We start from the raw sequence: 27,761 nt of genomic DNA, 5'->3' as shown, positions 1-27,761 counted from the left end.
ATTCAATGGTTTTCATAGAATGCCGCATTGGGAATGGAATTAACAGGAAATCCAGAATACTTCAACAAGGACTGCTGAAAAAAAAAAAAAAAACAACAACCTGTAATTTATTCAAAGTTCCTAGAATGACAGATATGGAGTGGGTGAAGGGAGCGAGGGGTGAAGGGAATGGATGCCCAGGTTGGGAAGCCTCTCTAGGACGTGAAAAATAAAGCTAATAAGGCTAATATTATTTTAACACATTAGACAGAAATAATAGTTAACAGAAAACAAAGATCACAAATAAGGGGTATGAAACACCATGCTTAAGAAAAATCCAGTCTCTGTGTTTCAAGAGGAGACTGAGTTCGTACTAAGGGCTGTTCCACCATCCTCCATAATCCACTGCTCTGAATAATTTCCCCTTCTACCCAGCAAATCAGTCATACGGTAATCAAATATATATATCTCATAATTATACACATCAATGGGACACGAGTCATAGTAAACATCTCAGAGGAACAAGGGGGAGTAGGGGTAGGTGTTGGGAGTTGAGGTCGATTTACAAACAGGTTTACAGTTGAATCCAATAGGAGGGTGGGTCTCCAGGAACATGGTCGGAACTCTGGATTGACGATCTATGGGAGTGAATGCACCCCCACCCTCCAAAACAGTAGTGTATTCTTCAATCGCCATTAACGAAAAGGGCGGGGCTTCTGGACTGAGGGAGTAGTGTCTGTGTCAACTATGTCGACATTTGCACTCCATCTCCGCGAAGTCGTCCGGTTGTAGAACTGCTGCTGGACTGGGACAGTATAGGCTAAACAAGGTGGGACACAAATTCATTTTCAGGTCGCAAATCAACCTCTCCAGTCCGGACCATGCTCTGAATTAGGTCCGTTCTGACCATCCATGTGGGCGTCCGCAGATGGTCTTATTTGGTGACATACTAGGTCAGTCTCACCACGACAACCAGACTTATTCAGCATTTCAACAGGACTGATGCGGCTACAGATGCAGTTACTGTTCTCCCTGATGGTGTTCGTTGGGTGACTGTGGGGCCTCAACACATATTCGTTTGGTGACTGTGTCCTAGAGGGTCCTGGGGTTAGGAAAACTGGGTCAGGAACGGAAGTGGCAATTTAAAAGTGCCTGACAGCTCTTCTACGCAACATCCTTCAGCCATTGAGGGAACACTTCCCCAGAAATGAGTAAAACCTGCTATACTGTCTGTGGTGCTTCACATCGAACGGCAGCATCCAAACTACAAGCCCAAGAATCGCCGACAGTTTTGAAGAGTGATTTCTTCTCTTTTGGGATCAGAAATTATTTGTGGATTTTGGTTGCTTTCTGGCCTAGCCTAAACGTCACACCGTCAGTATGGTATAGTGTAGCTGAGTGTGAGACGACAAGAGTAACAGAGAGGTAGAGAGAGAGAAATATCATTTAAAAAAAAAATTGGAGGAATAAATTGGAGAGGACAGGACAGAAAGGCAAAAAGGTGTGAAAGTGAAAATCTCCTGATCGTGACGCTGGCCTATTGAGATACAGTGGCCTCGGTCCCATGCATCCATCCCTTTCTAATTGGTCCTGTCTGTGGCTGTCTACCTGTGGTCTTCTTGGGTGGATAGTAGGGATCCAGGAGTCTACCGCACCCCAGGTTTGGGGGTCCTCTCCTGGGCTGGCCTGACTCCCGCCCCTCTGCCCTCATGGCTCCTCCAGCCACGAGGGCTTATCGGCCCCTGTGGGCCTCAGCTTGATGTTGAACTGCTTCAGGGTCTGCTCCAGCTGCTGTTGGTTCCCAGCGAAGTAGGCAGAGATGGCGTTATGGAAGAGGAGAAGCTGTTTGTGCATCACCTTTACCTGTACGAGGAAGTAGAGGGGGAGAAAGGGAGGACGATGTAAAGGAGGAGGGGAGGGAGGGAAATGTATTTGGGTTGTTATTTTGACACAGTGGCCCAGGGTGGTTCAAAACTCTATGTACTGATGCAGCATGGGAAGGGCTCGATATGAACCAGAGAAAGGAATCCTTATTGACCGCCAAGCACGGAGACCAGGCCCAAACTGCAAGTTGATACCTCAGAAAGTCTATTTCATGGGTGTGTGTGTGTGTGTGTGTGTGTGTGTGTGTGTGTGTGTGTGAGGGAGCATTAAAAAATAGACTTCTCATACCTTGTTTTCATCCAGGAACTTGAGTTTAATGGTGACATCGGAGCGGAGACGTTCATATTTGTCCTTGTGGATTTGGTACTGCTCCTGTGCAGCGTCTATACGAGCCATAGTTACAGCATCTCTCGGACCCACACTTAGTTCTTCTAAATCGGTCCTGTACGCATCAAACTCCAACCTGAAACATCAAGGAGACCATTCACAAAGAGCTATAAACCCCCTATACTCTCCCAGGTCTGCTCTGAACACACCCAACAAAATGTAAGTCCAACACAACTGATGAAAGGCAACATTTTGTTCAGACAGGCTGTCATTATAGACACAGATGGGAAAACAATGACAAACAGGTAATTCAGAAAGACTACTTAAACACAGATGGTAAAACAATGACAGACAGACAGACAATCATTGAAGGATTAACATCTGATTCTAATGAGAACTTTAATTAAATGAATAATGACTAAAAGGATAACCTCTGATCCTAAGGACTGAAGATTTCTTTACGGGTCACCAAATACCTGCCCCAGAACACTCTGTCTGGGCCCAGTCTCCCTCTCCATCTGCTTTGACGACGTGTGTGTTTCTCACCTTGCTGCCTCATACATCTTAATGGTCATCAGAGTATCCTCCATGGTCTTGTTAACAAGCGTGTTGATGCTGGACACAAAGAAGTTGACAGCTCCCAGGAGCGTCTCTCCGTTCTTACAGAGCAACTTCTGGGTCTCTGCGTTGTAGCCAAACTCATCCTGCAGGGAACATCAGGAGATTACGTCTGCAGCGCTGATCGATACGATGTAGATCAACCTACCAATTCATGTATTCATGTACTCCTTTCACTATTTTAAACAAGTGACAAATGATCACCTGACCAAAAGTCCTGAGACAAAGACGCTGCACTCCAAACGATCACCTGACCAGATGTCCTGAGACAAAGACGCTACACTCCAAACGATCACCTGACCAGAAGTCCTGAGACAAAGACGCTGCACTCCTAACGATCACCTGACCAGAAGTCCTGAGACAAAGACGCTGAACTCCAAATGCAAAGTAGCCTGCCCTGAACGTTTCACACCAGAGTGTGCCTGCGAGTGCACTTGCCCAAGTAAGGGAAACTAATGATCAGAGTTGTCTAACTGGCTACACAGGTCATGAGGCGTCTGACCAATGAGGTCACAATCTTACAAAATTCTTTGCCTCCCTTGGGGCCAACCCCTTCACAAAGGAAATAACTGTCCTGGGGCTCCGACCATCCAGGTAGGCCATCGCCCATGCCTTCTAAATGGCATTCGCCAATCTTTAAGGACCGACTGACCCATGTTCAACTGTTGTTCACATGGTGCCCTTCTCAATGTCGGCCTTCAACATTATCGTCTGAACATTTGCTACTACCGCCAAGATCTGCACTCGGAAAGGAGGCAGTTTCCACGAATTGGACCGATTGCAACCGGTTTCGATGGGAGTTCTCCCAAGGGAAAGGGGCTTGGATGAGGCTTAGGGGGGTAACAACTGGGATTGGAGCGCATATGGTCAAGGGTCCGAGTTAATTCTTACCCATAGCTTTTTGGCGATTTCTGGTTTGGGCATCAGAAGTCATTCTTACCCGTAGTTCAGGTGATTTCTGGCTGAGGTCCGCAAAGGTGTCCCCAAGAGCATGTTGTGTCTGCACCATGCTGTAGAAGTGATTGTTTAGGGCTCTGGCCAGTCGCAGAACATTCTCATACTTCTTTTTGGTGTCCCGAAGAACGTCTATCTGGGCCTCCAGCTCCAGGTCCACTGTTCTGGAACCACGACCAAACCGCTCCGAGATCATCTGCTTGGTACACTGGAGGACAGGAAGAGAGGGGTGAAAGGACAGGTCAGGAATCAGAAAGACTAAAGGTTATGGGAGGTGTATTAACAGATATCCTGATCCAGATAGGTAGACTTGGTAACCTGCTAGGTCAGGGGTGCCCAATCCTGGAGAGCTACAATCCTGTAGGTTCTCTCTCTAACCCTATTCATGCACATCTGATTCTAATGAGCGAATAGATCAAAAGCTAAGTCAGGTTAGTTACCGGGGTTGGAGAGATAACCTACGGGATGGTAGCTCTCCAGGAACAGAATTGACCGGCCCTGTGCTAGGGGTTGGTCTTTCAGGTATTTAATCTACTGCTAGCCTCACAAGTCTAACATAGAGCACCCTGTATGTGTTGAGGCCCCACTCAGACAGCGAACCTCATAGGTGTTGAGACCCCACTCAGACAGCAGTACCTCATAAGTGTTGAGGCCCCATTTAGACAGCGGTACCTCGTAGGTGTTGAGGCACCATTTAGACAGCTGTACCTTGTAGGTGTTGAGGCTCCATTTTTTAACAAAGTCTAGCTTCTCCACAGCCACTCCTCTAGACGCCTCCTCTGCCGTCATGGAGCTCCCACTGCTACTGTGCTGCATGCTGGAACCTGAGAAGAGCGAGATGATGAGGAAGAGGGATATAGTGTATGCAGAACATCAAACAGAGTGGTGCAGTGATCACACATTCAAACAGACGGATAAAGAAATCCCTCCAGAACATTTCCACTGTTGTGCCGTGTTGATTTACATGTAGTAGCAGTAGGGTAGTTGGTTTACATGTGGTATTGTAGTAGTCATAGTACTGTAGTAGTACTTGGTTTACATATAATAGTAGTTGTAATAGTACTTGTTATAGTAGTAGAAGAAAGCACATTAGTGTATAGTACACAGTGTCCCCACCACCATTGCAACACTGTTGCAAGCTGTGGGATTGGCTGAGTGGATGAGTGACATACACAGACAGCCAATGATACTGAGAAGTAGCACAGTGGCAGGAAATCAGAGGTGGGCTTGGTCCTCAAAGTAGAGGCTGACTACCAACTACAGACCTGGGATCAGCCCTTATACTGAGGGGGTGTAATGAGGTCAGGGCAGTGCTTCCCAAACACTCAAACTCAGGCCCCCTTCCATCCCTGGGGAAGTTCTAGTGAGAACTGACAGCCGGACTGGGTGGGGCCTACTGGGCTAGGGTGGGTGTGTGTACCTGGGTAGTGTTCTGCGGCTATGTAGCTACCAGCAGACCTGCAGGGAGGGACACTAACACACCTCGCCGCCGTACGCAGGTCTAGAGAGATGGGTAGGTGGGGCGTGTCAGGGACGAGGGATGCAGGTTGGGTGGGGTTAGGGAGGGCTAGGCAGGTCGGGTGGATGGGGTTAGGGCGGGGCAGGCCGGCAGGTCGGGTGGGGTTAGGGCGGGGCAGGCAGGTCGGGTGGGTGGGGTTAGGGTGGGGCAGGCAGGTCGGGTGGGGTTTTGTTGTGAGGCAGGGATGATTGTTTGCAGGGGTCTCCAACCCTGCTCCTGGAGAGCTACTGTCCTGGTTCACTCCAACTCAGCCTCACGGAGTTATTAGCGGTCTAATTATTAGAATCAGGTGTGATAATTAGGGTTGGAGACCCCTGGAAGGGGGTTTGGTAGCCGGTGCATGTTTGGCAGTGTTAACGCTGAAGCAGGAAATAGGAGAGGAGGGAGGGATGGAGATGTGAGTGGAGAGGGACGTGAAGACAGACAATGGTAAGTACATGGTGATTAGTGAACAACAGAGACAGAACAAAACAAGGATGGAAACCATGGTGACAGAGAGCCAGTGGCAGCAACAGTGATGACAGAGTCAATATGGGGTGATGGCTAATCAGTCAATACGATGACATCAATACAGTGTGATGTCTGACAAGTCAATACAATGATGTACGTGTCAATCCAGTGTATTTTCTGATGAGTTAAATCAGTGTGACATCAGATGAGGCAATATACTCTGAACAAGTTATTCCAGTGATTTCTGATGAGTCGATCTAGTGTGATTTGAGATACAGTATCTCACAAGAGTACACCCCTCACATTTTTGTAAATATTTGATTATATCTTTTCATGTGACAACACTGAAGAAATGACACTTTGACAGCTTGTATAACAGTGTACATTTGCTGTCCCCTCAAAATAACACAACACACAGCCATTAATGTCTAAACCGCTGGCAACAAAAGTGAGTACACCCCTTAGTGAAAATATCCAAATTGGGCCCCAATTAGGCATTTTCCCTCCCTGGTGTCATGTGACTCAGTGTTACAAGGTTTCTGGTGTGAATGGGGAGCAGGTGTGTTAAATTTGGTGTCATCGCTCTCACACTCCCTCATACTGGTCACTGGAAGTTCAACATGGCACCTCATGGCAAATTACTCTGAGGATCTGAAAAAAAAAAATTGTTGCTCTACATAAAGATGGCCCAGGCTATAAGAAGATTGCCAAGACCCTGAAACTGAGCTGCAGCACGGTGGCCAAGACCATACAGTGCTTTAACAGGACAAGTTCCACTCAGAACAGGCCTCGCCATGGTCGACCAAAGAAGTTGAGTGCACGTGCTCAGCATCATATCCAGAGGTTATCCTAGGTCTTACGCTGCTATACTATTATGCTGGGGGATTGGGTCAGTTCTCCTTCCCCACAAAGTTCTCCTTCTCCACTATAAATCGATGATGAATGCATTTTCTGAATTTTCCCAGTCTTCTCCAGTTTTAAACTTCAGGAGGACATGAGGTCCTGGTCCACACCTGCGGAGTACCTGGTTTGGGGGCCCCGTTGCTGTCCCTGTCCTTGTCCATCTGGTCATACTTCTGTTTTTATTTTAAATAGACTCTGGATTTAGCCCAGATAAATGTATTAATTATTCCAATTGGACTCTTAATATCTCACCCCGCACAGCCAGAAGAGGACTGGTCACCCCTCTGAGCCTGGGTCCTCTCTAGGTTTCTTCTTAAAATAGGGAGTTTTTCCTAGCCATTGAAATTCAACACTACTGTTGTTTGCTCCTTGGGGTTTAAGGCCGGGTGTCTCTGTAAAAGCACTTTGTGACAACTGCTGTTGTAAAAAGGGCTTTATAAATAAAATGTATTGATTGATTGAGGTTGTCTTTGGGAAATCGACATGAGTGCTGCCAGCATTGCTTCAGAGGTTGAAGGGGTGGGGGGTCAGTCTGTCAGTGCTCAGACCATACACTGCACACTGCATCAAATTGGTCTGCATGGCTGTCGTCCCAGAAGGAAGCCTTTTCTAAAGATGATGCACAAGAAAGCCTGCAAACAGTTTGCTGAAGACAAGCAAACTAAGGACATGGATTACTGGAACCATGTCCTGTGGTCTGATGAGACCAAGAAACTTATTTGGTTCAGATGGTGTCAAGTGTGTGTGGCGGCAACCAGGTAATGAGTACAAAGTGTGTTTTGTCTACAGTCAAGCATGGTGGTGGGAGTGTCATGGTCTGGGGCTGCATGAGTGCTGCCGGCACTGGGGAGCTACAGTTCATTGAGGGAATCATGAATGCCAACATGTACTGTGACATACTGAAGCAGAGAATGATCCCCTCCCTTCGGAGACTGGGCCGCCGGGCAGTATTCCAACATGATAACGACCCCAAACTCCAAGACAACCACTGCCTTGCTAAAGAAGCTGGGGGTAAAGGTTATTGACTGGCCAAGCATGTCTCCAGACCTAATCCCTATTGAGCATCTGTAGGGCATCCTCAAATGGAAGGTGGAGGAGCACAAGGTCTCTAACATCCACCAGCTGTGATCATGGAGGAGTGGAAGAGGACTCCAGTGGCAACCTGTGAAGCTCTGTTGAACTCCATGCCCAAGAGGGTTAAGGCAATGCTGAAAAATATAAAATATTGACATTTTGGGCCCAATTTGGATATTTTCACTTAGGGTTGTACTCTAATTCACTTAGGGGAAGGCCTCTAATGGGTTACAGCTACGTACTGTGATGCAAATGACCTGAACAAGGATGACAAATGAATAGGCAACAAACATTTGAAGTTCCATTTGATGTTTCAGTTTGAAAGGATGCCGAATGCACTGGGCCACATTGTCAATGAACATCAAGCCAGTGAAGAGCCTGACCCTTGAGACCAACACAGTGAATTAAGAAAAGAACCCTTCACCCAAACAGATTTACTGTATTCACATCAATGGATACTGATACTACATAAAGTAAGAATGGTGACAAGAGCAAGAATATTTGAGCAAAAAGCAGCTCCCTGCCAAAGAAACCTGTGAAAGATGTGACAGAGCGAACAAGAGTGTCAACAAGAATGCAGTCCCCTGAAAAAGAGACAGATTAACCAGGAAATATGAAGACCGGGCAGTGACCCCGGGACTTGACATTAACGCTAGTCCGCTCCCAGACAACAACAACGTCAGACACGATAACATAGGAAGATAAATAAATCGTTATTTAGCACAAATTAGCCAAACTGCATTAGCTGAAAGAATTCAGCTGCAAGTTGGTAGCTCTTAATAAATTTTTTTGTCACAAGATCTGTGTGTGCGGTATGTCTACCCATGACATTCATGCCATTCAGACAACCAGATTGCATTCTCAAACATCGAATTCCGAGAGCTCGAGATTGCTAACGCTATTCCTTCATTAAAAGCTTGTCTGAAGTAAGGGTGTGCAGGTTGCGATTTATAGTGCGCACACACAATCTAACATAGCTGTTTTAAAACTGTTTCCGTTTGTTTAATAGTTGGGTTTAATTTTATTGTGTTGTGTAGGCCACGGAAATATGCAGAGATCAAATCTAGATTTTTAGTAGCTCTGCGTGGGAGAATATTTCCTTGAACTAGGCTTAATCCGTTCCTCAGTTTCTGAAACTGATATGTTTGTGCTTTGTGGTATTTCAAAATAAGACTTTAAACAGCAACTCCTAGTACAGACTAGTTGGATTCAAGCTAGTGGGTGACAGTTATTCTCCAATAAGGGGAGTGACTCAGTTACCACGTTAACCTTCTAGCCCTTAAAGTGGCAACTGAAAGTTGAGGCCCCATTGTGCTTTTAATCATGTAATATTACATACATATACATACAAAGGCCAATGGCATTGGTGCCCACAGAAATTAAGCAATTGCGTAATTAGTTCCGAATTAGTTAAAAAATTTTACCTGGATACAATTTGATTCAGAGGGAGTGATACACTGCTTGTTATAGCAGACACAAAAGTTAGTCAAAACATTTAAAACCTGTCCAATAGCTGAAGTATTTCCTGCTCTTGGACAAGTTATTAAAACCTGACCCACTTGGCCAAAGGACATGTGGCCAAAAAAAGTTAATGTCAAGCCCAGGATCTCTACTGCAGAAAAACGAGAGAGTGGAGTAAGGAGGCAAGCAGCCTTCGGGCTGACGTCTGGAAGAGAGGAGTGACAGAGAGTAGAGCTGAAGACATTCATGGGCCACCTTGTCCAGTGACTGGGATGCGTCTGTTAAATTGAGCGTTGTAGCGCACAGCAGGGCCTGAGAGAGAAACGGAGAGAAAGACAGGTCGATTCTTAAAAAGACCATGGCACCATGTTAGTGAATCAGGTGGTGTTTTATCAATCAAGTTTGTGTTCCTCCCTGTTAATGGGTCAGGACAGCCCCATCACCCCACCGCCGGTCCCTCTCGGAGGCAAAACAAGGTTCGTCCTGGTGGGTCCCTGCATGGGACCACATGATGCTGGAAGTGGTGTTGGAGGGCCAGTAGTGGGAGCTCGTTCCTCTGGTCTAAATACACACCCTCCAAGGCAGTGAAGTAGAAGATATGCGCAGGTTGCGGTCTCACAGATGGGGTGTTCAAAGGGGGCTCTGACTGTGTGGCTTGTGAAACATCCCACAGCACTTCTTGTGAAAGTAGCCAATATTTCTGGCTGACATCCACGTTTGCAGATGTGCCATATGCCATTCTTTTCAACGGAATCACATCTTTCATCTGGGGTAGAAATTAAACCTCCTAGCATATACGGTTCTGCTAAAATGAACAGAAATGTGCGGCTGACGAATGAGTTTTAAGACTTCGGTCTCCATTTACAGTCTGGTCCTCATAACACAGGACTCCTAATCATCCTAAGCTTCCAACTGGCTCATTCATCTGTTCCCTTTTCCAATTCTTCATCTCAACTACAGTACAGTTCCCACTTAGGCAACCTGATTAGATGGCACCCTATTCCCCATCTAGTTCACTACTTTTGACCATGACTCCGTTGACAAGCTGTGCAGTAAATAGGAAGCCATTTGGGCCGTTCCACATTTTAGTCAATAACCTGACGCTCTTATCCAGACAGACACTCATACAGCACACTAACCGTTGCACAATTTGGGGTATATATAGTACTTTTCACTGTCTAAGTCAAGGTGGGGCATGACAGAGATGAGACGCAGACAGAGAGAGGGATGAAATGTAAAGAGAGAGATCTAGACAAGCTCATCTTCAGGAAGGAGCTGGACAGGACTAAAACCAGTCTTTCGCATCACTTTAAACTAAAGGCTCAGGCGCTTAGGCACATGGTTTGCACTCAAACGCAAGAGCAATTAGCACGAGGTCCTGATTGTCACATTCACACTGGCAACTACTCAGGAGAGATCGCTTAAGAAATACCCTCTTCTCCTTGCAATCGTTGATTGATTTCCTCTGTTGATTTCGGATTGGCTCAGAGCTGGAGTCTAGTCATTAGTGACTCAACAAGACAACACTAAGAACGAGACGCTAGCGGTGTGTGGTCTTTAAAGAACAGCATGCGGTGAGTTTGAGATCGGTGGGAAGACGAGGGCCAAGTCTTCCATCTCTGCAGCGCGCCACAGCCTTAAATTATGTTCAAATACAGACCACTTCAAACTTCAAATAAACAAAATGCTCAAAATATTAAAGCATTAAAAAGGACAACCTGAAAACTCCTTCAAGAGAAGAAACAGACTGGAAAGAAATAGACAGACATTGTGTGAAGGAGAATGAGTTAGAAAGCTAGAGAGATGAATTGTGGGAAAGAATATAAACGAGGAATGTGTACTGTACCTTTAATGGAGCTGGTTGGAATTATTCCCTCGTTTGTGCCCCCATAACCCCCCGATACAATACTGGTCTCATTCAGGTTGGGACCCGATACCATCACCTGCTGTAGGTCCTGAAAGGGGAGAGGGCGGGAGGGGGGAGAGATATTAAAGTGAGAGGAAAAAGAGGAAGTTAGCAAGAGAGAGATTGAGGGAGAGAGGTGTGGGAAAGAGGACACATACAAGGTTATCACAGGAAGGTCTTAAATGTCAGTTGAGGAAATATTAGGAAACCGTATTGGAATAATAATTCGAATACGGTCGACCAATGGCCTTAAATATATATATCTCAAATGTACACAGGCACATTTGAGACGTACCAAGCAGGATTTTTTTTTATAATATATTATATATGCTGTCCACACTAACGCTCGCGATTAACCTGGAAAGCGCCATCATGTTGTTCTCTGTGGGGGCTTTCAGTAATTTAGACAGAAAATCCATGCTAAAGTTAATAAAGGTTAATAAAAAAATAAAAACATCAACTGCTGATTCATCATCATGATTAATCACCGCCTATTATTGTGATTAACTTGATTAAAAAAAATTTAAGCGATTGAATATCCACTACAATATTATCTATAAACAGTGATTATAATTTAATTTGTATTTTGTCCCCCACATTTTTTCCTAAATTATTCAAACAGCCCAATTTCATCTCCAATTGCTGAATATGGCCTTGCGGTGTAGCAGCAATGCGTTGCAATGTTGTTACTGCACACAGCGATTCACAGGTGACTAGAGGTTCCGTTGCAGAGAAACATGCTGATATATCCTTGTAGTTACTAAATCACGGTCATCATGCATTGTGATGAAACAGGCGGAGTCAGCTTGCACTGTACATTATCATTTTAGCTAGCTGCTCTGAATCGTTGCCTAGTTACGCTTCCCTGTTTCCAGACGCATCAGAATAATTTATGGAACAGTCTTCCAACCTATTTCTTTCATTAATAAAGAGAAAACAACAGGAGCTGATTCAGAGCCTAACCAGCTCGGTATGGTGAGGTTTACTACCCAGGTGGAACAACCCTATGAAAGTCAATCCAGGGTTTCAATACATCATTATGGAGTCATTACCCTTTGTGACATGGGATTCTAATCTAGCGTTGACTCAGGTGTAGCAGTTTCATAGTTAGCACATGTTCTAGAACTCACAGATCTGGCTATTGAAGGAATCAACCACACATTCTAGAACCCACAGATCTGGGTATTGAAGGAATAAACCACACATTCTAGAACCCACAGATCTGGCTAATGCAGGAAGAAACTAGACATTCTAGAATCAGGCTAACGCTGTGAGAGAGGCAACGTGGTACTCTGGGTTGCCCATGCAAACCGATCTATGGCTGTACTGTTGGTAGCATCTCAGAGTAGGAGTTTTAATCTGTTATCAGTTCAGGTTTTCAGATCACAGGGGCGGGGTGGCGCACTCCTATTGAGAGACATTTGAAAGGGCTTGTTTACATTGAGAGAGAGAGAGAGAGAGAGAGAGAGAGAGAGAGAGAATAAAATGCTAGTTAGATACTAATCTTGGTTTTCACAATAATTATAATAAACACGATGGATGTTTGAATTTACACAGGCACATTTGAGACGTACCAAGCAGGATTGTGTCCATGGATTGAGAGAAAAATGGAGCAAAACGTGTGTGCACTGTAACCTGATACAGTCACCTGATGCAGTTCAGACAGAGTTTTCTTCACTCTTGCGAAACAGACTCCAAAAGAATAATGGCAGAGAGAAAGACAGAAACAGCAAGAGAGAGAAGACCCTCCCAGTGAAGTGAGCCTCCCGACAAACCAACACTGGGTAAACATTCTGAGGCTTTCATCTGGTCACAGATCTGGATCTCCTGGTTCCAAGAAACATGTCCATTTCACTGCAACACCCTTCAACTGTAACATTGTGTGTGTGTCCAGACAGAAAGAGACAGACATACACACACACAGGGTCCAGACAGACATACAGAAAGAGACAGACATACACACAGGGTCCAGACAGACATACAGAAAGAGACAGACATACAGAAAGAGACAGACATACAGAAAGAGACAGACATACAGAAAGAGACAGACATACAGAAAGAGACAGACATACAGAAAGAGACAGACATACAGAAAGAGACAGACAGACACACAGGGTCCAGACAGACATACAGAAAGAGACAGACATACAGAGAGACAGGTTCCAGACAGAGAGACAGGTTCCAGACAGAGAGACAGGGTCTACCTAATAACACACTGATGTTAAGGTGTCAGTGACCACAATATTAGTAACACTGACTAAGAAAAGCACATCAGTTGGAACCCAGCACCTCACAGCCAATGGATTTAGTGTTCAGGACACAGCCTGGCGTTTTGGTTAGGGATGTAACATAGCTGTCCACGGGACAGACGAGGCGAGGCAGCAGAACCCGGGGGTTAGGGGTGAGGACAGACGAGGCGAGGCAGCAGAACCCGGGGGTTAGGGGTGAGGACAGACGAGGCGAGGCAGCAGAAAAGCTCTCAAACCAGCATGTGGGTCTCTCTCCCTCTTTGAAATCATTCACAACAATAAGTCTCCATGGCTTCATCATCACCGGATTCCGGAAGGAAAGTCGGGTGAAGGATTAGACCCAGTTTTGATTTGAGAGGTCTTGTGCATTCCACCAGAGTTAGCCTGTGACCCTCAGAGACACTCGCACAACACACACGGAGTGAGTCCACCATCGTCATGGTAACGTCATGAACTACGACGTGTGCGGCTCGTAAATCTGGCATCGGCCATGTTGAATTCAGGTTCACCTCGGAGACCAGCAAGTCAGGCCATGTGACCAACCATTACTGACAGTCTGAATCTACTGTACACCCGCATATACCCACACAGTGACACCCCCACCCACCCACCCACCCACCCACACACACCCACACACACCCACACACACCCACACACACCCACACACACCCACACACACCCACACACCCACACACACACCCACACACACACCCACACACACACCCACACACACACCCACACACACACCCACACACACACCCACACACACACCCACACACACACCCACACACACACCCACACACACACACACCCACACACACACCCACACACACACCCACACACACACACACACACACACACACACACACACACACACACACACACACACAACCCTCTCACCCTGGTCCCACCGGAGCTTCCTACCTTCTCATCTAAGCTCCACTGTAGCTTAGCAACCTGGATACAGATGGAGGGAGGAGGTAAACGACAAACACGATGACACAGAGACAAAAAAGGAAAGGGGGGGGGGGGACAAAATGTGTAATTGAAAGCACTGAATCAAGACAAGATGCAAAAGAAAACCAAATAATAGGCAGAGCATGTGGTGACGTAAGAGAACAGAGGACGTATTTATTCCACCAAAACAGTTCAGCTGCAAAAACATTCAGTCAAACTGAGCTTCAAATGGATAAATCCAGGAAGGTCCATCACTGTTTGCATTCAACAAAATGTTTTGTAACTATAATGTTTGCGTATTTTGGGAAAATGAATAGCTCCTAGTAGACTGGTGGCAGATCTGATTTTTATCTTCAGGCCAATAAATACCGAAACACTGCCATTATAGCAGAAAGGGGATGGCACACAGGCAAGAAAATCTGTTTCAATCTCAACTGCTGAGTTGGATTATTAGATCAGGTTTAACAATGGCTGAACCGATAGAACCACAATCCATCAACCAATCGGTGACAGACAGCCTCTGACTGTCCTACCTATGAAGAAGAGTGGATCCTAACAGGAAATATACAGGAAATTAAACTCCCATTAAATAAAAAACACATTTAGGAATAAAACATCATGGTAATGAGGAAGATTCTGCATTATGGGATGGTTAATGTCCTTTGCTCTCACACACCGGTCAGTTGTTAATCTGTCGTTAGGGCCAAAAGCGGCTGGTAATAAATCAACATATTAAGGCCCTGTGAGAAATCAGAATCGTCATCCTCAATCCGTTAGGTCAATCGCCTGTTGAGCGTGGGAGAGATCTGGTCTCAGACCAGACATGGTTCTCAAGAGGCTGGTCAATCAAAAAAACACGACAGAAGAATTGGGCTGCGTGTCTGAAACATAGCCATTACCGAATGATCTAATGCCGGTCGTCACCACATGGCCAGTTGGCCACATGGGAAGCCTATTTCTGCAATGTATCTTTTTAAAGTGCAGGTAGCGGTCAGCCTAACCACATGTACAATTTGGATTTATAGTATCTACACAGAAAAGGCCCAATGCAACGCTAGTCGTATGTCGTGTCGTGACCTAACATGGGTACGAACGATGTGTCATCAGAGTGATCCCAGCCGGCCGTTTCCTCACAGTGTCGATGGCAAAATAAACTTAAATTATTGTCCTTAAAACTACTGGTTACATCTGCAATATCACTCAACTTAAGAAAACCCCTGACTTTTGCTGTCACAAATCACCATGAATGATTGCTGATGAATTTTAAATAATATTAGGGAAGTTCTATAACACCCCAAACAAATCAATCAAAACAATACACTTGAAGGCATGATATTCTGATATTTACTTGGGACAGTGAACCATTTTTCCCACCAAAATTATTATACTTAGTAGGAAGTATACATGTTGGTTTCACATTTTAGAAGTGACTCAGTAATCATATGACAGCCTACATGTTATCCAGACGCCAAGGTTTTTCAGGAGTAATGTAATAGATATCCAGATAGAGAAACATACAGGGTGTGAAGACTACTGTTACCCACAATACCTTGTAATGACCATGCCAAAACCAGTGTATAAAAATAGTCTATGAGACACATGTATGGATTGATCAGGAAGTGTAAATTTAACCAACAACCTATTTGTTCAAATAAATACCAATCCAAGCAAGTAACTTTAGCCTTCCTATATATCCAATAGGCAAATTACTCATATCCCAGTAATTTACAGTATCTGCAGAAGTTGACAAACTTGTTAGTTCCTAGAGTAACTAATTATTTAACAGTAAACATCCAAAAGTACTTTTGAAACTGTCGGTTTAAAATTTTACAGGGATAAATAGCAGTATGTGAACTGAAAAACTGCAAAAGCTGTACTATGGTAACTGGCGAAGGGCTTGTTTTAAACACACGATTTAAGCATCAGGTTGCTGGCATCCACACGTTTGAAAGTATCAGTGTTGTACACCGACACACACAGAAACACCATGTTGCCAGTGTCTACACACTCATTCCAATGACTGTACCTTTCCAACACGGGAATGTTTTCAAACAACACTCCCAGCTCCAGTGCTGCATCATGACTGCCCAGTAACCCTATAAACGGTATTCAGAGGGTGACTCTGACAGGGGGCAAGGTTACGGCCATTTCGGGGGAAAAATTAACTTCAAAGTTGCTATGACAACCTCTGTTAATATTCAAGCCCTGACTCTTTCACCCGACGACAACCACATTGAAGACCTCCAACACGCTGCTAGGACACGCCCACAATGGGTCCCTATTAGATTAGGTTGTCCAGCCCTAAGGGCCCTGGTTTAGTGAATAGGGGCCATTTCGGATGTGTTTGACTGAATGTCTGGTTCACAAAGAAAGCTTCCAAGCCAGATCAAGATGCTCTTTTTCCTACTGCTTGAGTGGAGTAATGAGTGTATTCATTCAAAACAACCAGGAAAAAAAATGTTTCCTCTGACACATTAACAAGGCCTGAGCTCTGTGCACTCTAATATCTACAAGCCGAAGCAGAGACCTGTGGCAATGGGCTGCCTAGGAGTAGCTGGGGATTTGTAATCAGACAAAAAAAGAAAAGGCTTCATGACAAAACTGGCCACTAGTACATGATTCTCCATTTAAAAAACACTGCAATGAGGTACAGGCATCGGCCGCTCGTCTTGGAAATCCAGGAATCTGTATCAGAGGGTCATTACAGACAACTCGGATGTCAATGACATGCAGTACAGCCCTTAGGCCTACTGCTCCTGATGTTTATGGAGGCTTACTCCATCTTATCAATGTGTCAGTTGAAGAAAATAAAAATAAAACTGACTCTTTAGACACAAAGAACAAACAGCTTATAAACCTATCAAAAATGTAATTACAACAGTGCACCCATCTTTACGGTTACAGTACCTAATTACACACTGGTCTGTCTACTGTTGAAGCTAGTTTAAACAAGGGGAAAACGTAGCTCTGATATTACTGTGTAGAAACCTTTGACTGTGTCGGTTGTGGCGACATCGAAGCGTCTACCTTTTTCCTTCCACCCCCACCATTGTTTTTACAGTTAACCCCCTCCCTCCATCCCGGATCTGCATTCCCTGTTAAGCTGGGTAATATGTTTGCCCAACTAGGTGTGTTCAAGGGTGTGCTGCGGGAAAACACACAACCATCACACCTCATTTCACACACTCTAATCTCCATTCTAGGTCAATATGCTACTAGAGTTTATGGCGACTGTACACTTCACTCTGCCAGCTAAAAGCCCATCGTTTACACAGGATTCACCAGGTGCGTTTAAAACTATTCACAATTACAAAACAACGACAAAGTGTTTCACAGCTTACTTCAAGACGTGATGCCGACACCGTTTCAACCAACAAGTGCAAAAATGTTCCCAAATAGATACTACACTGATCTTGTTAAGGCTATCTCCTAGTTCAAACACAATATCGGGGATAGAGATTAGACTAACAGCCTAGCCAAGCGATGCCTGACGCCAGTCCACTAAAAAAAACATATCACCTGTTCTTGGAAGTAGAGGTTCCCATGGATACTGTGGAACTGAATCAGGTGACATCCCAAAGTTTGTTCCCTCAGAAACAGAGACTGATACCTCCGATATGATATGAAAGTTAGAGAGAACTTTCCATTTTACCTCACAGCCCTTTCAGACAGAAACTGATTTGCGGCAAACTAAGGAGTCGAAAATTGAGACAGACCCTCCGAAACAGATCTTTCCAACCCTGGCCCTCATCTCAGTGTTTGCCGAACCAGGAAAGCACTCGCCAGCATCTGGACGTTCGGAGGTGAGTGCATTCACCGGCCCGCGACCGCAGTGGAACACGCAGGCAACCCTGGTTGACACCGACGCCGTACATGTGGCCACCAGACACTGACCGGACATTCCCCACTCCCATTGTGCCACTCAGAGGACGTTAAACTGGTGTTAAACACGGTAGAGGTCATGAAAACGGGAGGGGGCTTGGGGTCTCTTTTTGGGGAGGGTGACTCACCTGTTCGAGGCCATCGTCCTCGGCCAGCGTCCCGGCGTCTCCGTTGCGGTTGATAGGAATCTCCATAGTGGCTGTTTTACTCAGCATACCATCTGTCATACGGACACGGCACTCCTAAAAGAGGACAGGAGGGAGGGAGGGAGGGAGGGAGGGATAATGGAGAGAAAGCGAGATGAGAGGGAAGAAAATGGAGAGAAGACAGAAAATGAAGAGGGAGAAATAGTAAATGGAAAGATAGGCAGTAAAAGAAAAAATGTAAATCATGGAATCAGCCAGGTGAAATACTGCCAGCTATCAGCTATGCCCCGCCCCTAACACTGATGCCTGATCCAGGACCCCGCTTGGCCTCTTCTGGCATCTTGACGTCACACCCCTACCGAGGTCAGCTCCTTCTCAGCCCAGCTAGATCTCTTCTCTGACCTGACTCCCCGATGGTGAAATCAACAGAGACCATGCCCGTTATTTAAATGACACATTTGAGTTGTATCTGCCCGTCTTCCTGTCGCACTGGCTTTGCTGACACGTTCTTCGCTGAGAACGTGTGAACTGAGAGAAATGTGTCTGAAGTTGAAATAAGTTCAGACGGTACATCTCTCACTCAGTATTTTAAGTTCACAAATAGGTTTTGCGTGTGGGCGTGTGTGCGTGTGTGGGCATGTTTGGGTGTTTATGACGGCTGGCATACGGTTTGTCCACCGATACACACAAACCAAGCCACATTTCACATTTACATGTAGGTCTACATTTCAGGAATTTATCAGATTCCTAAATCCACAGCGACATAAACATGTTAAGAACGCTTGGGGGAAATGCCACACAAGCCAATAGTAGTCAACACAAAACTATTAAACCCACTATTAAGCCTAAGGCACAACAAGATGGTGCGTCTGAAGAGTTTTTATCCTGCAAAATGTAAAATACATAAATAACAGTAAGAAGATCCACCTGGCTACTCCAGCATCATGGGCCAGGATAAATTTTTAAACATTCAACTGTAAGCAATAAGGCGCGAGGGGTTGTGGTCTAATGGCCAATATGCCACAGCTAAGAGCTGTTCTTGGGCACGATAAACTGCTGTCTGGACACAGCTCTTAGCCGTGGAATAGGGGCAATATACCCCAAACCCCCGAGATGCCTTACTGCTCTTGTGAACCAGTTACAGTCACAATATGAGCAGTAAAAGGTGATGTGATGTCATAACCGTTGTATACGTTCTTATATGCCACAGCTTCCCAGCCAATCAGAATTCAGTATTCAAACCACACGGTTTATTAACACAAATACGTAGCCTACAGCAGTAACATCCACTGAGGGACATTCCTGATTCACAGCAGTTGCTAAGTGAGCATGTAGGCCTCTGCACTGTGCTGTGAATTGTGTTTAAAGCAGTTATGAAAAAAAGGCGTCCGGTGAAAACAGCAATTTGCAGACGGTTCAACACAATATGGACGTGGGGACACATTATTTCGCTCACCAATGAAATCCTCCGTTCTGTTCGGCAGGTTTGCCGTGTGTCATTTCATAGGAAAATATTGGGGACGAAAATCGCCAAAATGATCAGAATAAATTAGCCCCTGTGGTGGTCATTCTAAAACCTGTCCAAGCACTCAATATATGGCCCTGAGATGGCCTGTTCAAGTGGCCACTCTACTCCAATCGGCTTTTCAGGTGAATAAGGCTAAATGACCAGTGTCCCTGCTACAACAGCCGACACACAATCAATCAGATGAACATCAATGCACTCGACTTAAATACTAACTGAACTGAAGGTCTGTCACAATGTACCAGATGCCATACCTGGACAATACCTGTCCATGCACAGGCCTTGAACACATCCCTCTGAGGCATCCACACTGAGACACACTGAGGCATCCGCTGCAGCAGATGGACAGCTGAGCAGCTGGGCCAAAAGAGCAAGGTGGCAACGGGGTGCTGAATCAGCACTGGGCATGACTACATTTGCATACATTTGAATCTGTTAAAGGGGACAGACGCTTTTTCTGGTCTGATTAAATGGCCCCAACAGACAGTCCTACTAACAGCAGAACACATCGTCAGACGCTGTCACGGGCACAACACAGAAACTGGCAGAGAGACAAAAAAGAAGGGAAGAATACTGAGAGAATTGAATAAGTGTGTCTATAGAGCACTAGATAGTTTGCCTTTTTATCCCTTGAGCATCCTGTTTGTCCCTATTGTAACTACCGGGAATTCTCAATGTCTCAGATTGACTGATGCTCCACTATCAGGTGAGCAGAGACACTAGGAAAGGGCTTTACCAGACAACAATCTTTAGATCCCATAGCGGTTTCTCAACCGCAACAAGGAATTTAACCGCCAAGACCGTGTGTAGAATGACACTCCGACTATATGTCCTGTCCTTTGGTCTCTGATAACATGTAAATGCTTAAACCATGTACCCAAGTTTGTCACGTCAAATGGCGGGTCTTATTTTGGTTTCGACAAATGTAAGCACGGAATGTAATATGACCGATAGGACTAGTCGAAGGGAACTCCACCCGCAGTAATCACAACCCAGTAATCACAACATTCGTGCTGACAACTCCAGCTACATCCCTGTATACCGTAGAGACCTGGGGTTTCCTTAAGGATCCCATATTTTGTATTAGAAAGACATTTTGTATTATATACACCTGCGGTTGGTTGCAGGGTTGTATAGCAGGTACGATGGATCAATCAAGTCAAATCTATTCAGATCATTTCTCAGAATCAAAAGCGTATTTCAGTACCTATACATAAATGCCGTTCTGGCCCCCTTGTTCAAGCGTAACGTACGGAATAGGCGGCTTTATGTTGCCCTAATCGAATGTACCTAGGAGTAGCGATAGGCTAATCAGGAGTGTGTGTACACGACATTATCCAGTCTAGTATAAGCCTAGCTAACCAAGCAGCAGTTGACAGGTGCAGCGCGGAGCGAACATCTCCATGTAGCTACCAGGTGAGCTGCAAGACCAGAGGATTCAACCATGTACTTTTATTGCCGAACTGTAACGGTGAATAATAAAGTTTCTTGAAATAATAGTCAACAGTAATAGTCTACATAACCTCGACAATATAGCAAGTTATCTTGCAACAGCTGACATCTTAAAAAAAATACCTTCAGATGCAGCACAAAAATGTTGTGGGTAAAATAAGTAGCAAAACCACTGGTAATTTTGGGAAACATTAAAACGGTCTGTCTACAAAGGCCCGGCAAGCTACTAACTAGCGAGCAACGGTTAGCTAACCGGGATAAACATCCATAACACTGCATTTCTTTTGAAAAAACAGCTACTTTTAAATATGTCCTTAACCCCTCGACATGGTAACCCGAAAACCGAAGATACGTCTTAGGAAGGAAACGGTTATCTTACCGGAGTTGTTCGAGCTCCGCTCCGTCCTGAATTAACTATTCCGCGAGCTAGCAGCTAACGGGCAAATGTCAGTACATTCCAGTTGATGCACCGCTTAGTTGAGACGCGACGTGTACGTGTCAGTTAGTCCAGCAGAATTAAAGAACCTGCCAATTAATGAAATCATTAAATGACACGTTTGTCTGGTTTAAATGTTGTCTTGTGGCATGTCCGGAAACAGGCAGCTTGCTTCCTCCAACTGTCACTCGCCGGTTTGTTTGTATGCTGTATTATCCAGCGCACAGTTCCAACCCCCTTTTTCAGGCTAGGAATGGCGTGCGGAACTGACGACATGTTGCGTTCCAGTTGTACTCGAAAGTCGTAATTTCCAAGTCAGGTTTCAACTGGTACGCCCCCCTTAAGCTCTGTTTTCCCGGGACAGCATTACCTGCTTCGAGAGCAGAGATTTTTTTAACCAAGAGGCGCGACTTTGCTACGCTTAGCACTCGACATAGTACACAGGGGTTTGGGGATTCACATGCAAAACTGAAGTACATTTTTTTAATAATTTCATTTCGGAGACAAATACTTTGACCTCACTCGCACATGCGCAGTTCTGCGAGAAACACATTTTTGGACTGACGTCTTTTTTGCGCATGAACTGACTGTACGTCGTGAGGACTTAATGGTCAGGGATATTCAGTGGAAAGCTTTTGTGTTTATCTGCATTCTAAACTGCAATGTTGCATACTCCCAATGTATTTCAAATATATTACATATTTGAAATAGATTACATATATATTTCAAGTGTACTAAAATTCTAAATAATATTTATTTGACTGAAGTACAAAAGCTCCAAAATAATACAATTTAAGTATACATATTTTTTGGATTGGAAGAACTTGAGGATATTCTTATTCTATGAAATATATCTAAATGTGCATGGTAGCCATGCACTTTTTCCACTTTTTTTAAATTCGTAGATACCCTTTAATGGTTGTTGACCATACATTATTTCTAAAGGCCAGTAAGATTAGAATAGATTCAACATTATTGTCATTGAACAATATGAACACAGTATAACACAATGCAGTTAGCATAGTTTTAGGTGTAGTGTGTGTTGTAAGTGGAATGTATTGATGTGCAATGAGGGCAAATACAGTGCAAATGGCAATTCTAAATGTGCATTGCAGGCAAATTGAAGGTGGAAGCTAGCATGTGCAACTGAAATGTGGGGATAGCAGCAGTGAGGTTCCCGAGGTAGATATGTACATGTAACAACTGAGAACTTACTTATCAGACTTTGCAAGGCAATGCAAAGTCAACTTGGCCTTGTGCTTAGAGTCACGGTCAAAAAAAAAAAAAGCCACATCTGTGGGAAATTCTCTGTTAATTGCCATTTTGACCTGTCTGTGTGTGTCTCCTTGTGTGTCAGTAACATGCCCAAACATTCAAACGTATGTAAACTTTTGATCAGGGCCATTTGGGTGATTTCTGTTATCATTATGATTTAAAAAGGAGCCAAAATAAATATGATAATAAATGGCTTTATATGATCACTATCTTTAAATAAAATATATTTTCTTTGCAGGATCAGTCATATTAAATTTTTTATATCATATTTTATATTTTTTGTTTGGTATCTGAGGGAAAAGTTGCATGTAAATGACAGATGGCTTTGGGTGAAAAGACATAATAATAAACATAATGTTTAACTTTGGGTCAAAAGTCTCGGTTTCAATCAGTATGGTGTAAGATTTGAGAAGTGTTTTCATAGACGGCCCACAATTAGAAGTGACATTGGTCAGTAACCTTCACTAGATTCACTAGAATCTGGGTCTCCCAGATGAGGGGCTGTGTCTTTAACCACTACGGCAAAGAGCTACACGCTTGCCGAGTGTTGTTATAGCGTCTCAACATTAGATCATTTTGTCACACATTAGCATCACATCAAGTTTGAAATATTTCTCTTTCACCATTAATCATTGTGTTAAACTGACTAACGTTTCTTATGAAGTTTACCTCTACCACAAAAAGCATCTATGAACTGTATGGCTTTTTGCCACTGGCCGTTTTAACAGCTTATTAGCCAGTAATAGGCTTAGTAGTATCTACTAACTTACTACTTGGAATAGTCATAAGAACTGAGCAGTTGCTAGCGGGACTGAAGATGAACTCTACAATGCCAAAGCTATTTAATTTCATGCACAACAATGTTCATTTTTCTTTCATTCGTGAATTACATTGATACAATAAGTATCAATATAGGTGGCAATAACTGACTTTTTCGTCAAGTGAAAAGACAAGAGAATCGTGGAAACCCCTACTCTTTTACAGGTCAAGGGATTGTGATCTAGCCTGCACGGATGCATATTTCGAAAATCCACCAGAAATAGTCGCAATATAACCCTAAACAGTTTAGGCTTACTATTACATAGCTACTGAAGGTTGTAACCAGAGAAGTTTCTGTCTATCCCAAATAAAGTAGTGGACTAGTGGATCATTTATTTTGACTGTGATGAGGCTTAAACACGGGACCTCTGGGTTCATAGTCCGCATCTCTAACCACTACGCTATTTAAGAAGGGGTAATCAGTCAGTCAGTCAGTCAATCAGTCATCTTGGCCGGCTCAGCTCACACAGTCGGGCAAAAACTGCAGTTATTTCTCATGCACTTCAGTGAATGAACAGCTGGGGGCAATGTAGTCCATGTATGAGGGAATTGGAAAATTAAAAAAATGGTGTATTTAGTCAAGGGAGGAGCTCCTTGCTATTGTAGGCTACAGTTTTGGCTACACGCACACACACACACACACACACACACACACACACATACACTCCTAGACAGGACTGGATAACCCTGGGTTTTTTCTCCTCCATCCTCTCTCCATTCTCTCTGCAGTTACTTTTAGAAAAGGTCAAAGGTAATCGAGGAGGGGTGACAACATGGAGGAACACAAGAGGCTTGTGCAAAATTTAAGCCCCCCCCCCCCTCCACTCACACATCATCAAGAAAATCACTTTGAAAGGGGGAATCCCAAAACACATTAAACAATTGAAGTTATCTGTTTGAAAAATGTGAAATACATAACAATTAGTTGACTTTTTTATTTTATTGCGTTTGCGTGCTATTCTCATTTTTCAAAGCGTCAATTTGCACACACACAAACACATTTCCAAACTCTTCCGCAGTTGGTAACACGCTAGTGTTTTTGATGCTATCCGAGGGAGGAAGACACTATTCCACAAGCCTGCTAACAAATCACCATATCCCAGAACACTCCATCACTTTCTGGTTTCTGGGTCACACAACAGATAGGACAGAGAGAGGATGTAGTTGTGTGTGGGTGTGTGTGGGTGTGTGTGGGTGTGTGTGTGTGGGTGTGGGTGTGTGTGTGTGTGTGTGTGTGGGTGTGTGTGTGTGTGGGTGTGTGTTCATTCAAATGGTAACAGTAAAAACTGAATCATAACGAGCATATCCTGCGACTCATTCAACTGGCTCGATACAGTCTGTCTTGCCAGCTGAGCTTGGCAGTAACAACAACGAGCCCCCAAAACATGAAACAGAAACACTAATATCCCCTAAACGTCCTCATGCTGATGGGTGTATTTTCAGCGTTCTCTGGCAACGGTGGACACGACCGCAACCATGACTACCCTTCTGACTATGGGCTTCCTTACACGGCCCTGACGGTAAGGAGGGTGATTCAAGAGTGCTTAAGTCAAACCAGGCCCTCCGCAGATTGGCTGAAAAACAGGAAGTGCTGTGTCAGCTGGTTGCTTGGTGACACCTGCTCTGAATCAAGTTTGACCTGGGTACCAGGGATTACAGACACACACACACACATACGCATCCAGAGGCATGGTGTGCATGCTACAAGTCTCCGCTTCTTCCGGGAATTTGATTAATGTGAATGCGTTTTGTTAAAGCGCACACTTTGAGAAGAAGGGTACACCATTTGGGCTTAGCCCGGTAACATGTTGTTAGATGTCACATTTTTCGGAGTTTTTCTGTCCTCTCTATTACCTTCTCAAATCAAATGGATTCAGATTATTAATTATTTCCAGAGAGCTGTTTCAGGAAGGACCTTGTGCCAGATGTGAAACGACAGGTATCATTCATTAGTGACTCCCAGCTGAAAAGGTGAGAAATATGTTCATTGTGTCCTTCACTCTGGAGAAGAGCATCTGCTAAATGTCACGGCAGGGATTGGATTTTGTGGTATTAGGTGCAAGGGCACTTTGTCTTTAGGGGTTTCTAATTTTGCAGGACACCAAGACCATCAGCCAGGACATTAAGGCCAATCAAGTAAAGTAGCCAATGAAATTCCTCCGTAATAAAAATACAAAACATGTCTGTTGAGAGAAAATGTGTCATTACAGTGGAAAAGGGATTTAATAAATCGTGTGTGGCCCCATGTCTCTGTGGTTAAGAAATGATGGACCATCTCTGTTGAGTCCCTTTTCTCCTTCCCTTCGCATTTGTGTGTCCTCAAACTAACCTTTTGGTCAACCCTACTGCTGTACGTTGGGAAATATAACAAAAATCTGCAATACATTTTTTTCCATGTTTTCCCACAATTACAGCTACTCTCAGTCTGTCTTCAGAAGCAGACACACAGTAGGCTGTATGCACACATTCAAACACACACACGCAGTCTTTCTCTGAAGTTGTGAGAAAGGTGCTGAATTAGCAGAGCACTGAATAAAGGATATGTTGTTTGTATTTAATGGTGGAAGAAATGAAATTAAGTTGGTGTGTGTGTTTGCGTGCATGTGGGTTATTGAAGAAAACAGTGTGTAACCTTTCACCTGAGACCACATGGGTTTCGTGAGTCCAGCAGCTGGAAGAGCAGAGACGCTCCTATTGGGAATAACGTTTTTCTCTCTTTCTCTGCCTCTCTAACTCTCTCTGTCGCTCTCATTCCTTCCCTCTCTCTCTCTCTCTCTCTCTCTCCTTCTCTCCCTCCCCCTCTCTCTCTCTCTCCCTCCCTCCCTCCCTCTCTCTCTCTCTCTCACTCATTCTCTCTCTCTCTCTCTCACTCATTCTCTCTCTCTCTCTCACTCACTCTCAGGAGACTGCCGACTGGCTTACACTCACACACGTAAACACTAACACACATACTGACTCAGTCAAAGTAGAGGTTGGCCAGTTTACACGCTTAGGTCCACACTGAAAAGATTAGTGCATCAGAACTTTCCCTACCACTGATGTTGAATATATAATTATGTTGTTGAGACCAAAATGTAGGCAGCACCGGGTCACGTTTCCCTTTTGGGGGCATTTAGAGGGGACTTTCCTGCTTGATTTATCCACTTTTAGATATAGAGGGTAAGAACTCATGGAACATGACTGGATTACTGAACTAGAGTAATACACCGACTCTACTAAACCCCACTGGTATACTGACTCTACTAAACCTCACTGGTACACTGACTCTACTAAACCCCACCAGGACACTGAATCTACTAAACCCCACTGGTACACTCACTCTACTAAACCCCACTGGTACACTCACTCTACTAAACCACACCGGTACACTGACTCTACTAAACCCCACTGGTACACTCACTCTACTAAACCACACCGGTACACTGACTCTACTAAACCCCACTGGTACACTGACTCTACTAAACCCCACTGGTACACTGATTCTATTAAACCCCACAGGTTTACTGAAGCTCTACTAAACCAGACAGCTATACTGAAACTTTACTAAGCCACACTGGGACACTAAAAGTCTACTAAACCAGACAGGTTTACTGAAGCTCTACTAAACCAGAGAGGTTTACTTAATATCTACTAAACCTGAATGTTAAACTGAAACATTACTAAACCAGAGCGTTTTACTGAAACCCTACTAAACCCCACTGGTACACGTAAACCAAACTCACGGAAACCAAACTCTCTTCATATTGTCGTCATTTAGCGGACACTCTCATGCAGAGTGACTTACAATTAGTGTGTGTATGTGTGTGTGTGTGTGTGTGTGTGTGTGCATGTGTATGTCTCTCCTTGTCACGACAGCCCAGATTGGCAGGCTGAAACTAAAACTAGACTGGCGTAGTGAACCTCCATTTTAACAGACTGGTGTTTGTGTTGGAGTGCTGCCTGTGA

At 44.4% G+C, this 27,761-nt stretch overlaps 1 protein-coding gene across 6 annotated transcripts; it reads right to left on the bottom strand.

Moving 5' to 3' along the window:
- Positions 1 to 83: 83 nt before the first annotated feature.
- Positions 84 to 22,155, bottom strand: arfip2b (ADP-ribosylation factor interacting protein 2b). Of its 6 annotated transcripts, XR_001198252.4 has the most exons (11): positions 21,666 to 22,155; positions 18,292 to 18,405; positions 14,225 to 14,281; positions 11,016 to 11,124; positions 9,425 to 9,481; positions 4,471 to 4,586; positions 3,749 to 3,970; positions 2,737 to 2,894; positions 2,152 to 2,326; positions 1,588 to 1,842; positions 84 to 1,081 (listed from the first exon to the last, which is right to left on the bottom strand). XR_001198252.4 is itself a non-coding variant. In XM_013134615.4 (10 exons), exons 2-10 carry the CDS (start codon positions 18,388 to 18,390, stop codon positions 1,687 to 1,689), a joined length of 1,149 nt encoding a protein of 382 aa, XP_012990069.2. In that variant the 5' UTR covers positions 18,391 to 18,405; positions 21,666 to 22,155; the 3' UTR covers positions 84 to 1,686. The 6 variants fall into 6 exon arrangements, 5 of the variants coding, with proteins under 5 accessions (XP_012990069.2, XP_012990070.2, XP_012990072.2 ...); XM_013134615.4 differs by having other exon boundaries at positions 84 to 1,842; XM_013134616.4 differs by having other exon boundaries at positions 84 to 1,842; positions 14,249 to 14,281; positions 21,666 to 22,154.
- Positions 22,156 to 27,761: the final 5,606 nt, after the last annotated feature.

The sequence above is a fragment of the Esox lucius genome, chromosome 7 (assembly GCF_011004845.1).
Source record: "Esox lucius isolate fEsoLuc1 chromosome 7, fEsoLuc1.pri, whole genome shotgun sequence".
NCBI classification, from domain to species: domain Eukaryota; kingdom Metazoa; phylum Chordata; class Actinopteri; order Esociformes; family Esocidae; genus Esox; species Esox lucius.
Note: the sequence above shows the minus strand (reverse complement) of the source record. Positions and strands in the feature narration are given on the sequence as shown.

What these genes read in the sequence shown, in the direction of transcription:
- arfip2b (XM_013134615.4), bottom strand. Translation starts at nt 18,390, where the DNA reads ATGACAGATGGTATGCTGAGTAAAACAGCCACTATGGAGATTCCTATC. An exon ending in GAAGCTCCGGTGGGACCAGG is followed by an intron (nt 11,125 to 14,224) that starts GTGAGAGGGTTG and finishes CTCCCCTTTCAG; the next exon opens with GACCTACAGCAGGTGATGGT. An exon ending in CATCCCAGTCACTGGACAAG is followed by an intron (nt 4,587 to 9,424) that starts GTGGCCCATGAA and finishes CGCTCTTCTCAG; the next exon opens with GTTCCAGCATGCAGCACAGT.